At 38.3% G+C, this 14,935-nt stretch overlaps 1 protein-coding gene and 1 long non-coding RNA gene across 4 annotated transcripts; both read right to left on the bottom strand.

Moving 5' to 3' along the window:
• Positions 1-1,453: 1,453 nt before the first annotated feature.
• LOC130746077 (uncharacterized) lies at positions 1,454-10,620 on the bottom strand. 2 transcript variants are annotated; one of them, XR_009022003.1, is made up of 8 exons: positions 10,127-10,620; positions 9,887-10,028; positions 9,644-9,771; positions 4,527-8,793; positions 4,287-4,428; positions 4,044-4,171; positions 1,911-3,193; positions 1,454-1,827 (listed from the first exon to the last, which is right to left on the bottom strand). It is a non-coding gene; the product is annotated as an uncharacterized LOC130746077 (long non-coding RNA). The 2 variants fall into 2 exon arrangements; XR_009022002.1 differs by having other exon boundaries at positions 4,287-8,793.
• A 2,423-nt stretch (positions 10,621-13,043) lies between these two features.
• On the bottom strand, positions 13,044-14,179 carry LOC130746078 (ribosomal protein S19, mitochondrial-like). 2 transcript variants are annotated; one of them, XM_057598587.1, is made up of 2 exons: positions 13,933-14,179; positions 13,044-13,636 (listed from the first exon to the last, which is right to left on the bottom strand). In XM_057598587.1, exon 2 carries the CDS (start codon positions 13,633-13,635, stop codon positions 13,258-13,260), a length of 378 nt encoding a protein of 125 aa, XP_057454570.1. In that variant the 5' UTR covers position 13,636; positions 13,933-14,179; the 3' UTR covers positions 13,044-13,257. The 2 variants fall into 2 exon arrangements, with proteins under 2 accessions (XP_057454570.1, XP_057454569.1); XM_057598586.1 differs by having other exon boundaries at positions 13,044-13,640; positions 13,933-14,176.
• Between the last annotated feature and the right edge of the window lie 756 nt (positions 14,180-14,935).

Here is a 14,935-nt window from a genome sequence, read left to right on the forward strand (position 1 = left end):
AGAGGAAAGCTGGAAGGCCAAAGAGGAAGAGGAGAAGAGATGCAACTGAGCAGCAAGTGGCTGGAGGATCAAGGACAAGGCTGAGAAGAACTTATCCAGACATTACATGCACAAGGTGTGGTTTGACAGGTCACAACTCAAGGGGCTGCCACCGCCAAGGTGTGTCACGTATGCCCAGGAATTGGGTTCCACCACCACCTGAGGAGCCAGGGCAAACTGAAAATGTTGATGCACAGCTAGGGCTGCAAACTGAAATTGATTTGTCTCAAAGTGCACCTAATGAGATTGATGTCTCCCAGCCAAGACATCCAGCACCTGAGGTAAATTATCCTCACAATTTTACTTCTTCCTTGTACTATAATGAAATTATTAATTCTATTTAATTTCTTGTTGTAGGGAACTTCAAATGCTTCAGCTGATCCAATGCCCACTCCAGCAGCTAGAGGTGGCAGAGCAAGAAGGAGTTCAAGTAGGGGCACAAGAGGTGGTACAGGAAGAAGGGGTGGTACAGGAAGAAGAGATGGAAGAGGTGGGAGAGGTGCAAATCCTGAAGTCATAAGCCAGCCAACTCCTGAAGCTCCACCTCTACAAAGCCAACCCACTCCAATTCCCCATAGGCCTGCATCAGCTCATGCCCCAGCCCGTGGACCTGCCCCTATTGGATATGTTATCTGGCCCAATGCTCCCACTGGAATTGTGCATAGGCCTTCAACAACTGTCATAAGAGCTCCCATAGGAGGGTATAGGCCACCCCCTATTAGAGCTCCAATGTTTAGGCCTCCACGCCAATCAAACCCAACTCCTCCCCAAGTCCAGCCAAATTTCCAAGGTAGGAGGAGTTCACCTCCACCAGGTCCAGGTCCAGTTAATCAACAGCTCAATGGAGACCCTATGAAATTCATGCCAACTCCTTCAGTTCCATGGAGGCCCTAATGAAGATGCTTAGGTTTCATTAATATATTACTTTTTGATATCCTCATCCTTAGTATGATGGTGGAAAGTTGTACTTTTTTTAATCATGTCTCAAACGTGTGGTTTAATTTTGATAGTGCTCTATGGTATCCCCATCATTAGTATGATGGTGGAAAGTTGTTATTTCTTGGGATCTTGTCTGAAACTTGTTAGCTACTTATTATGGTTATGTGGCCAGTTAAGTTATCTTGCATGAAAGGCCTAGTAGCCCCTTTGTTTATGTTATAAACAAGTTGTCTTGTTATGTTATAAACAAGTTGTTTATGTATGTTGAGCAGGTTGTTTATGTATGTTGCAAAAATTTTGTTATAAGTAGGTTGTTTATGTATGTTGAGCAGGTTCTTTATGTATGTTGCAAAATTTATGTTATAAGCAGGTTGTTTATGTATGCTGAGAAATTAAAATTCATTGGTATACTGTGATAGAAATTTAAATTCATTGATAGAGTTCAATAGACTAATACAGAAAAACAATACATGATTACAAACTGCTTCCCTCCCCCCCTCTCCCCTAGGTTCACTCATTCTACACAAACAGTTTCAAAAACACCATAAACAACACAGCAAATCCCATGAATATCACACATGATTTCATGAAGTGAATTTGTTGCATATGAGTGTCATTGTTCTTCAGCATAATTCCCTTCATGATCCTAATCTCTTCAACCAAAAACTCATTCTTCTTCTGCATAATCTCCTTCATCATCACTACCTCCTGCAACAAGGTCTCATTCTGCATCAAAATTTCCTTCAACAGCCTCACTTCTTCATCATTGTTGTTAGGGTTCTGCCCATTTGAAACCACTTCACCTTCTTCTTCAACCCAACGAAAAAAATTACAATTGGACACATGACCCTGCAAACAAACACAACAAAGTTACAAAATGAAGCTTCCAGGTCCATATTCGAGAACAAACTTTGGAAACAAGAGTTACTAACCTTAGGTAAATAGCAACTATAGAAAGCTTTTCCTGGGTTCAAATCAGTCCTCGAGACCCTAACCACAGCCTCTTGACCACATTTGCAGTGGGGAACAACAGCATGCACACGAGAGCTTGAAGAAGCACTGTAATTCCTGCAATTGTTCGGTTGAATCCGCGACTTGGAGCTCCCACTCATTGTGGGTTCAATTGCGACAGAGAGGGAAGGAGAATTCAGAGGAAATGACGAAGGAAGCTTGGAAGGTTAGGGTTATGCGAATTAGGGGAATTTGAGATTTTAGGGTTCATCATCATATAAAGGGCTGGAAGGACTAAATTGAACCCTTCCCAAACATCCACAACGTTAACATTCCACATCAGCTATGGATTTATTAAAAAAGAAAATCCATGTCACACTTCCGTTAACGGAAGTTACTTTTTTTTAACGAAGGACCATCAATGAGGGAGATTTGCCACTTCCAGGGACCACGGGCGTCATTTTAGAAGTTTAGGGACGAAGTTGAAGGCGGTGGACACTTTCAGGGACGAACTTGGCTATTTACCCAAAACTTATTGCAGCTGTGATCAACTATGTTCTCAAATTCTCCTAAAACCCCAATGCAGTTTTCTGTACTTCAACATTCTGGGAAGCATTCAGGGTGATCATCTTTACATCTTATATACTACTAACCTTGGGTTTTATCTACATCTATGCTGATCAGAACTCGGAAGGGTTAGTACGTTTATATCCGGATTGGAATATTCCATCCCCAGAACCTGAAGCGGTACCAAGTCCTTTAAAAGACTACTAGATCCCAGAATTGAAAGTCTATGGTCTGTAAGGCGTATAAAAGCAAATCTTGAATCATACTAACTGTCACGACCCAAAATCTTAAGTCGTAACCGGCGCACAGACTATCACCTTAGCCTGGCAAGCCTATTTAACCCAAACCACTTCCCGAAACAATTTTCCAAAATTATACATGTTTTCTGTAATTTATATAAATCCAAAAGAATCTTTCCTGTAATATCAATATCTCCAAAATAATAAAATCTAACAATTGAGATTTATCATAACTAAAATTCCAAGAATACATAAATTTCAAATCCAGCACTAATGTGCTAAATCTTAAATTTAAACAATAAATAACAAGTTAGACTGAATCCCCTCAAAGACTCCCCTATAGCTGCAGAATGACAAAGACCGACAACAGACACAATTAAATGACAACCTTCCAATGAGGCCTATAAACGAAATAAGCCGAACGATCTGAATCTGACAACAGTCTGCTACTCAGTTTCCTGTGGATGGAATTAAGGAATGGGGTAAGTCACAAAGACTTAGTGAGGATTTAACAACCACCATGAACAGGAAGGGGAAACATATGAAGCACGAGTTTTTCACTGTCAGTTCAGAGTGTGTAATATATATAATATTAACAAAGTTAATAAGAATCATTTTAAATAAGAGATGATCAAATTGTCAAGTTTATAAATAACAATTTCAATGAAACTGAATAAAAATCATGTCAATCATATGAAAGCATTTCAAAATCAGAAATATAATTTAATAGGGTCACACATGTAGAACCGTGAGGCGGCTCCATCTCGTTGATAGCCCTCTCCTCCTAAGGGATGGCCTCTCCGATAGGGGCGGCTCCATCTAACGGATAGCCCTTTCCTCTCTCATATCACATGTCGCATCGTATCATATCATCGGGGGAAGCTACATCTCGTTGATAGCCCTTTCCGTGCACTGGTGGCTCCATCTAACGGATAGCCCTCTCCTCCCGGAATCAAGCTAGCTAGGTGCACCTAGGCCGTTACCTCCGTTAACGGCTACGGGGTTCTATCAAGGATCCCCAAAACCGTTTTCTCAAACCAGTTCAAGTCTCATCAAAGTCTCAAAATCAACTTTCCAAGTTCATAACCTCAGTTTCACATAATTTCCAAAATCAAGGTAATATAAATTGTTTTCTCATGTCAGTTCAGAATCAGACTCAGATCATTTTCATAAAACCAGCTTTCAGATAATTCACGAATTGTAAAGCATGTTTCCCCAATTTAAATAAATATGCAATATGCTAAAATAATCAAATCATCAGTTGTATAATTATTAAAAGTAAGTCACAGTGATTGGAAAATCACTCACTAGTATGAGGAGTTAAAACGATTGCTCCCGACATCTCCAAGATACTCGAATGAGCTAGTAGCTATCAAATCCTTGGATGACCCAAATCTAATTCAAGCCATTTGCATCTTTCTTTGTATCATCTAAAGCTAAACATAATCAGACATAGATTTCACTTTCAGTTCATGATCAAGAGCAATACACCATGAAAAAGCATCATGGCCATATAATCATTAGGATGCAAAACACAAATATATAATGCACCTGACTTGGTTTCTTTCCCGTGACAAAACGTTTTGGAGCAATAACATGCAAGCTGCCAGCTAGACATTCCAAGGGCCATGATTTCACAACAACCATAGGAACTCCATTTTCGTTTGGTTGCTCACTGAATCGATGGGAAAAACTAAGCAACAGAAGAGATTTAAACTCAGATTTATGCAGACTTAGGAATGACATAATGGCAAATCATAATCTTCCGCTTATCTTATGACAAACAATTACCTTCTCCGCATTGTTCATCACTTACATACTTTACTTCAAGACCCTTTGCTCTCTTTACTGTTGCTGCGACAAGCGAAGGAGGTTTTGCGGTTTATTGGCTTCATCTCAATGAAATCAGCAGTGCACCTCTTCTTTACGGCACAAAACTTCTACATCTAAGGCATACCCCCACTACGACATGGCTCAACGCATCGTCTCTATCATGTTTGGAGCCCACAGCCGCAACACCCCTCAATGTGTTGGCGACGGAACTGAAGAAGGATGGAGCGCGAATAGGATCAAGGGACGGAAGATGTCTTGGCGGCTCTTGATGAAGGAGATGAAAGGTGCAGGGCCTTCGTGGCGTGCGTGGAGGAAACTTAACGCACTAGGGTTTTCAACCGTAAAGAAAAAGGAACGGGAATGGAGCGTGAGAGAGTGAGGGACATGCTTTTCAATATTTTTTTTTTATAAAACTTAGAAATTGGTAACAAGGGCTGCAGTGGTTTTTTCTTAGTTAGTTTTTTTTTAACTTATTTTCTTATATCTAATAATGATATTAATAATTAACCATAAAACTTAAACCCACAATATCACTAAAACGAGTCGTTTCAATCTTCCCCCCTTATAGAAAATTCGTCCTCGAATTTTAAAGTCATACTAACCTTGAGACTCAAACAATTGGGGGTACTTATCACGCATGATATTCTCAATTTCCCAAGTCGTCTCTTCACTTGATGGTCCTCGCCAAAGAACTTTTACTAAACCAATGTCCTTAAAATGTAGCCATCACACCCTTTCTATCCACTATTCCTACCATAAACTCCATCTAAGGTAAAGGTTCATCTAACAATACATCCTCATTACAAATAACAAGAGAAGGATCTTAGAGGTATTTCTGAAGCATATAAACATAAAAGTTTATGAACTGTATAAAGATTTGGTATAAAGATTTGGTAGAAGTGTCAATCGATAAGCCATAGGGCCAACTACTCCCATATCTCAAACGACCCAATCAATCATAGACTCATTTTCCCTCTACCAAACCGCACCACTACTTTTATCTGAGAAACACTTAAAACACACGGTCACCTCCTATCTGCCTAAAACTTTTGCTTGCCTAGAGTTGTACCCAAATGATTTAAACTAGTTTAACCTTATCCATTGCATCTTGGATAGGGTATGGACATACAAGTTTAGTTTCTTCATATTTAAACCAATCTATCGATTACTGCATCCCCTACCTTACAAAGGTTCAAATGGCTATCTGAATACAAGACTGACAATTGTTATTATAATCAAGCTTGATCCGGGTTAAATAATCATTACAACTATCTGTAAGGTCTAAAACACAAACACGAAACATATCCTATAAGATTTGAATAGTCTCTAAGAATGGCCACCTGTTTGGGAATGGAAACCTATCCTCATTGTAAAGTGAGTTCCCGAAGCAGTTTGAAACGATTTGAAAAACTAAAAAGTGAATATAGCTCCTCAATATGAACTTATAACTAAGGGTACACCATGCCAGAAATAATCTCATCCAAACAACACGTAGCCTATTGAGTTGCAATGTAAGTAGTGTCCACTTATAAGAAGTATGCAAACTTAATCAACTAATCCATGATTACCTAAACGTAATCATAACCTTTGATCCTAAGAAAACTTGTCACCAAATTCACAACAATACTTTCCAACTTCCATAGTGATATCTCGATAATTGACCTAGCTCTTCTAGTTCTTAGTGCTTATCCTTCAATCCATGTCATACAAAACATTTAGAAACAAAATCGACTATGTCTTTCTTAAGAACCAAGGAAGATTAGCGTCCCTAACTAATTTCTGGAAGCCACGTTTCTCCAACAGAAATGGACCTTGAATTGGATCACTATAATCCCATATCACTCTACCAGCGCAATCAAATTTAAACCGACAGCAACACTAAACCAGTTTCACAGCAACACGACAAGAGACCAAACGATCAGAGATCTTGGCTGAATTTATGTAGTTTCCAGATAACAAAGAGAGTTCATTATCCATTCCATAAATGAAGCGCTAAACCATTTATTCCTGGCCTTAAGCCACAACCATGATCTAAACTTGATATGATCAATGGATATTCCAACCCCCCCACCTTTGAACAGAACAGAGTTCCTATGAAACATAGGAACTGTGAAACTGTAAAACAGGGTTCCTATTAAGCACACACAACCAATATTAAAATTGTAAAACATCATCAAAGTCTATTGGACACTGTGAAACATAGTCACTTTAAACATCACCAAGTCCCTTTCTTTTTATTTCTTTCAAAATATTGCGCTCTTTATCACCAATCAAACAATTCATCTAAATGAGGTAAAAGATATTTGTTAGGTATTGTCACATAATCCAATTGCATGTAGTCATCACATAACAACATAGTAGATCTTTCTTCTTCACAAACAAAGCCAGTGTCAAGAACCAAATATATGGAAAACTTTATGGTACCTCAGGAAATTCTCCCAAAATACATTAAGAATTTCACACACTACGAGAACCTCTTCTGTTTTTATTTCAACTGCTTGAGTATCCTTTTACCCAAAGTCAAGCATCCATGACAACCCTTCATTAGTAAGCTTCTAACTTCGACACTAAAATTAGATTACATGGTTCCCAACTTCACTCTCCCTGAATAAGAAAGAAACTCTCTAGATAATTCATATCTTATTACTTTGCTATGCCAGTCCAAATCATCATGATGCCTAGAGATCACATCAAAGTCAACAATGTTTAAAGTTATGATTCCTTCCAACAATTCTCAATCCCTAATGGATGCCTCAAGTTAACAATGAACATAATCATCTATCAAAAACTCTCTAAGAGGTGTAGCAACAATCAACGTCATGTTCAGAAAGGATATAATGTATTAAGTTAAGAAGTGAACAACAATTATACCAAAGAGAGCATAGCTTTAGGATCAAACAAACATGAATATCTCAAGGACATATCGAACTAATCTCGTGACCGCTCCATTGGTTTCTAGAGTATCCTGACGAGTAACAACAATGACTCAAGCTTGACTTCTGACCTCGACTACCAAATCCTTTACCGCTCTCGTACTCACAAAGTCATCAAAGCAATCATATTCTGCAACCTTCAACTCGAATGATGTTAACTCTATTGCATGTGTGAGCATCCAAGTGCTCTCCACAGACTCTCAACAGCATCAATAAACCTCTATGATCCACGCTTGCACTAGTACTAGAAAAACGTGAGAATTAAGCTTAATGTGAACAATCAATATGACAGCAATCTCTCCAATGACATCTACTCGTTGTTGCTCCTTTTGTTAACCCTTGGTCAACACTCCTAAATTATCTCGAGTTGGTTCTCTTGTCGCTGCTCAATAACAACTCCAATACATCGCTTCACATCATGTTGTAATCCCTTCAAACCAGTTGCAAGCTTTATCATTCATGAATTTCATTGTCTCGATATAAGCACCTTAACAATTCCTACATCAACAAACAACCAACGTCTTTATGCGATGGTCTTTGCCATGCACTACACTGTCGAACACTGCCGACCATAAATTGTCTTACAGAGGGTTCTAGCAAGCTAATCGTCTTCAAATAAAAATCCTAAATTAGGTGGCATCCTCACTGAGAAAGAATATTCATCAAACATAACACATGACTCAGAATTCAGTGAATGAGGAACAAACTCAAATCACACTTTGGAAACAACTTTAGGACTCTCATGGGGCGTTCATAGCATCTTTGAAGTAAGTTGTGCCGCGGTTCACAATTTACTAGAAAGATTCTATCACTACCTCATGTCTGCAGCTAATAGGACCTACAGCCAAAGCTCTGATACCAACTTTGTCACGACCCAAAATCTTAAGTCGTAACCGGCGCACAGACTATCACCTTAGCCTGGCAAGCCTATTTAACCCAAACCACTTCCCGAAACAATTTTCCAAAATTATACATGTTTTCTGTAATTTATATAAATCCAAAAGAATCTTTCCTGTAATATCAATATCTCCAAAATAATAAAATCTAACAATTGAGATTTATCATAACTAAAATTCCAAGAATACATAAATTTCAAATCCAGCACTAATGTGCTAAATCTTAAATTTAAACAATAAATAACAAGTTAGACTGAATCCCCTCAAAGACTCCCCTATAGCTGCAGAATGACAAAGACCGACAACAGACACAATTAAATGACAACCTTCCAATGAGGCCTATAAACGAAATAAGCCGAACGATCTGAATCTGACAACAGTCTGCTACTCAGTTTCCTGTGGATGGAATTAAGGAATGGGGTAAGTCACAAAGACTTAGTGAGGATTTAACAACCACCATGAACAGGAAGGGGAAACATATGAAGCACGAGTTTTTCACTGTCAGTTCAGAGTGTGTAATATATATAATATTAACAAAGTTAATAAGAATCATTTTAAATAAGAGATGATCAAACTGTCAAGTTTATAAATAACAATTTCAATGAAACTGAATAAAAATCATGTCAATCATATGAAAACATTTCAAAATCAGAAATATAATTTAATAGGGTCACACATGTAGAACCGTGAGGCGGCTCCATCTTGTTGATAACCCTCTCCTCCTAAGGGATGGCCTCTCCGATAGGGGCGGCTCCATCTAACGGATAGCCCTTTCCTCTCTCATATCACATGTCGCATCGTATCATATCATCGGGGGAAGCTACATCTCGTTGATAGCCCTTTCCGTGCACTGGCGGCTCCATCTAACGGATAGCCCTCTCCTCCCGGAATCAAGCTAGCTAGGTGCACCTAGGCCGTTACCTCCGTTAACGGCTACGGGGTTCTATCAAGGATCCCCAAAACCGTTTTCTCAAACTAGTTCAAGTCTCATCAAAGTCTCAAAATCAACTTTCCAAGTTCATAACCTCAGTTTCACATAATTTCCAAAATCAAGGTAATATAAATTGTTTTCTCATGTCAGTTCAGAATCAGACTCAGATCATTTTCATAAAACCAGCTTTCAGATAATTCACGAATTGTAAAGCATGTTTCCCCAATTTAAATAAATATGCAATATGCTAAAATAATCAAATCATCAGTTGTATAATTATTAAAAGTAAGTCACAGTGATTGGAAAATCACTCACTAGTATGAGGAGTTAAAACGATTGCTCCCGACATCTCCAAGATACTCGAATGAGCTAGTAGCTATCAAATCCTTGGATGACCCAAATCTAATTCAAGCCATTTGCATCTTTCTTTGTATCATCTAAAGCTAAACATAATCAGACATAGATTTCACTTTCAGTTCATGATCAAGAGCAATACACCATGAAAAAGCATCATGGCCATATAATCATTAGGATGCAAAACACAAATATATAATGCACCTGACTTGGTTTCTTTCCCGTGACAAAACGTTTTGGAGCAATAACATGCAAGCTGCCAGCTAGACATTCCAAGGGCCATGATTTCACACCAACCATAGGAACTCCATTTTCGTTTGGTTGCTCACTGAATCTATGGGAAAAACTAAGCAACAGAAGAGATTTAAACTCAGATTTATGCAGACTTAGGAATGACATAATGGCAAATCATAATCTTCCGCTTATCTTATGACAAACAATTACCTTCTCCGCATTGTTCATCACTTACATACTTTACTTCAAGACCCTTTGCTCTCTTTACTGTTGCTGCGACAAGCGAAGGAGGTTTTGCGGTTTATTGGCTTCATCTCAATGAAATCAGCAGTGCACCTCTTCTTTACGGCACAAAACTTCTACATCTAAGGCATACCCCCACTACGACATGGCTTAACGCATCGTCTCTATCATGTTTGGAGCCCACAGCCGCAACACCCCTCAATGTGTTGGCGACGGAACTGAAGAAGGATGGAGCGCGAATAGGATCAAGGGACGGAAGATGTCTTGGCGGCTCTTGATGAAGGAGATGAAAGGTGCAGGGCGTTCGTGGCGTGCGTGGAGGAAACTTAACGCACTAGGGTTTTCAACCGTAAAGAAAAAGGAACGGGAATGGAGCGTGAGAGAGTGAGGGACATGCTTTTCAATATTTTTTTTTATAAAACTTAGAAATTGGTAACAAGGGCTGCAATGGTTTTTTCTTAGTTAGTTTTTTTTTTTAACTTATTTTCTTATATCTAATAATGATATTAATAATTAACCATAAAACTTAAACCCACAATATCACTAAAACGAGTCGTTTCACTAACAGCCAAACCAAATAACACTAGACCACTTGATGGATTTTTTTTTTGTTTGTAATCAAAGTAAACTTTATAATAAGCTCTCAGCCTCTCACAAAGGCTTGCTTCTGACCAAGTTTTTACAAGTCTCAAATAACCCTTTTTCACTTCAATACTCAAAGTATGCCTAAAGATTAATGAATTAATGACTTCTGCTTTTGAGATTTGGACATCAAGTCCTAGCTAGACATTTGGGCATCACATGATCATATGCAATTTCAAGGAGGTGGATGTTCAAGATGGGGGAGGGGGGGTTCCCCTTTGATCTCAATCTAAAACAACAAACCATGACAGAAGACAAAATGCCCAAAATTAATATGTATGCTAAATTGCTATTTATCATATATGCTAGTTGAAATCAACCAACTTCTGAACAACTTTGTGGCTTCTTCATAACAAGTAATTGTCTGATAAGGACAAAAATAATCGGGATAGAAGGGAAATCAGTAAAGATAGACGTTGGCCGAGTTACATTAGCTATTAGTAAATCGACATTCTTGAGCTCAATTCTACAATGCTTGGCAGAGCAAAAGCATGTTCTTGTTAAGATAAAATGCAGAGAATACATACTTACAGAAGCAATGCATATATACTTTTAGTTAACAGTTAGATGCATTCTATTGAAGCAATGCAAAGAGGAAAACAGATTAATTGTCGAATGAATGCATGATAGGTGATCTGTATTTTATCATTATGGAGGTAGAAAACGTGCCTTTAATTTGTTGGCCATCTAATTGATTTTAAAAATGTATTGTAAATAAACTTTCTGATTGTGGTTTACTCAAATTCTCCTAAAAACCCCAATGCAATTTTCTGTACTCCAACATTCTTCAGGGTGATCATCCTATATACTACTAACCTTGGGTTTTATCTACATCTATGCTGATTAAGCAAATGATTCAGGTCCGAACTCGGAAGGTTTAGTATGTTTATATCCGGATTTAAATATTCCATCTCCAGAATCTGAAGTGGTACCAAGTCCTTTAAAAGACTACTAGATCTAAAACAACAAAACCATGACAGAAAACAAAATGAATTAATGACTGCACCATTCCGCATCACATGATCATATGCAATTTCAGGGAGGTGGATGTTCAAGATGGGGGAGGAGAATTCCCCTTTGATCTCAATCTAAAACAACAAAGACCATGACAGAAAACAAAATGCCCAAAATTATATGTATGCTAAATTGCTATTGATCATATGTGCTAGTTGAAAGCAACCAACTCCTGAACAACTTTGCTGGCTTCTTCATAACAAGTAACTGTCTGATAAAGGAAAAATATAATCGAGATAGAAGGGAAATCAGTCAAGATAGACGTTGACCGAATTACATTAGCTATTAGTTATACTTATCGACATTCTTGAGCTCAATTTAACAATGCTTGGCAGAGCAAAAGCATGTCCTTGATAAGATATAATGCAGAGAATACATACTTGCAGAAGCAATGCATATATACTTTTAGTTAACAGTTAGATGCATTTATTAGACAAGAAGCCCAAATTAAGAGTGGCAATAAATATGCTCAAAAGATCAAAGCCTAGACAATGTGGGCATGTAGCTGCTTGCAAATGTACAGAAAAACTTAACTAGCTGTCTGACTGAAAGTAAAAAGCCTCAGTACAAGTTAAAATAGACTAAGAAGAAGAATTGAGTTAACCAGATGTTTCTAAGTCTAAGTCCCCCCCCCCCCCCCCTTCTCTTCATTAGTAGTTGTCATCTTCATGATTAAGCCATTGAACAAGAAAGATTATAGATGTTCTACTTTTACATTGAGGATTTAATCATAAAACAATTATCACATGTATGATCTTCTTTCTCACCGCCAACCCCCAGAACAGTATTTCATCCTCTCCATTTAAGCAGTAATGGGAAGTGTTCAGTGTTTGAGAAGCAAATATGTTCAAGAAGCAACAATCAGGATGAGCGCAAATTAACCTGATACATATAACTACTTAACCTAACAGCAGTGAAATCAATTATTGGTAATTAAGTAAACAAATGCATGATTGATTGATAAGATTCACTATTGAATCTTCTCATATTTCCCTATCTTAAATTCTTATGCAGAGGAATAACGCCCAATACATTAATAAAAGATAAATCCTAAAGGAAATTAGCGCTCTGAAAACCAGTTCATAGCCACATAATTACACAGCACAATGATGATGACATCCCTATGCTTTGGCAGGATACTCAGCAAACAAACATAAAATTCAGTTCCTCATGAGCTTAAACTCATCAATCAGTGATCTATCATACAAGAGTTAAAGAACCCACTTGATTGAGCAGAAAACATAATCAAAATTCATCATATCCTTATTTCCGGAACTGAAGTTAAATGCTTAAGATAGAATAGAACAGAAGCCATACTCTTTATCCCAAAAAAACATGTCATGCCTTCAACAGCAATCTATTCTAGAGAGTCTAAGAAAGAACCACATTGATGTAAACAACAGCAGAAAAGAAAATATCCACAAAAGGTTGATTAAAAACAATCACTTCTTTTTCTTAAGCTGCTTAACTTGCTTGGTGTTGGAGTGTTCTTTAACTTTGCGTTTCCTGGTGAGAGCAAACTCTCCAAACTTATGACCCACTTTCCCCTCCGTAATCTTACAACGAACCGTGGTTTTCCCATTGTAAATCTTGACAGTGGTATCAACAAACTCCGGCAAGATAGTGGATCTCCGCGACCAAATAGTCTTGTTCGTCAGAAGATCCTTGTTCTTTTTCATCTTGTAGAGGAACGCATCTATAAACGCCGGCTTGCGCGCGGGAGGAGGCGGTGGCGGTTTCTTAGCAACAGCATTCGCCGTGTCGCCAAAAATTCCGAGAAACTGCTGGCTAATCGCCCTAAGCATCGGCGTAGGCCTCATTCTTCCTAATTAAACACAAAACTTAATCAAGTTCAAAACTTTCGACAACCAATCACTTAGTGAAGCAAATGGGTCTGAGGAATTGTAAAATATAATCTATAGAAAAGATTGTCAAAAATTCTATCCATGATGAAAATTGAAAACACAATAACAAGATTGAAAACCATACAATGACAGTAGTGAAGTAATGAACAGAGGCTCAGAGTAAGAGAATAACTGAGAAATGGAGAATAAACAACACAGCAGGAAAATGGGGAAGAAGGAACTAGCGGGGAAAGGGAAGTTTGTATAACTCACTGTTGTATGGAGCTTGCGGGGAAGAAGAAGGCGTTGACGGAGAGGCTGAGAGAGTGGAAGGAAACTTCGCCGGATCGGAGAGAGGGATGGGGTGGAGTAGCTCGCCGGCGGATCGTGGTGGTGGCGCACGCAGAAGCGAGGAAAGGAGGAGTGTCTTTCTCTGGAACCCTATGAGCTAAACGGCGCCGTTTTGAGAAAAATTTGGCCAGCAGTTCTTAGACTTTGTTTGGATTGGATTGGGTGAAGAAAATGAAATGGGAAATATTAGAATAGTAGAAATTGTACAAGAGAAATTGTCTAATTATTTTCCTATGTAACTAAAAATTATGGTTAATTTTGTTGAGTTTAATGGACATGCCCTGTCAGTGTAAATAGTTTTATACACCATCATTCAATTACATCATGCCACGTAGAATGAATAGTTACATTTAATTTAATTTTAATTAAAATAAAAACACATTTCATGATTTGACCGAAATCAATTGATTGTCTAAACAAATTTTACATTGAGCGTGCTCATCCTTTAATTCAATTTTCTTACACATAACTTTCTTCCGGCTCTAGTTTAGTTATGTCAAGTTATAAATTATATTTACACTATGTTATTTTTTTTACACTGAAAAGCTAACATACAAGCAAAAAGAAAACATGAAGGCTAGCACAAATCCAACCTATCATTCAAAAGAAAGTACTCTAGCTTCGTGGGGGAATCAACCAGCTCTCTAAGACTCGGAACAAGAGATCACGCGCAACCCAATCCGCAGGGCATTACCTTCCCAGTTAATCCAAGCCAGGCTACACCTCTCGTTCCTATTTTGCAACTCACGCTAGCAAGACCCCTGCATGCTCGTGTAATCTCACTCGAGCATCCTCCAGTGCAATCCACCTCGCAAAGAACTCTCCGGTGGTCATGATTCCAAGCTAATTGCATCCCATCCCTCAAGGCTAAAGCTTCCGTGAGGAACAGATTACCAGCATTACCATGACTCAATACACCAAACCA

The sequence above is a fragment of the Lotus japonicus genome, chromosome 3, assembly GCF_012489685.1.
Source record: "Lotus japonicus ecotype B-129 chromosome 3, LjGifu_v1.2".
NCBI classification, from domain to species: domain Eukaryota; kingdom Viridiplantae; phylum Streptophyta; class Magnoliopsida; order Fabales; family Fabaceae; genus Lotus; species Lotus japonicus.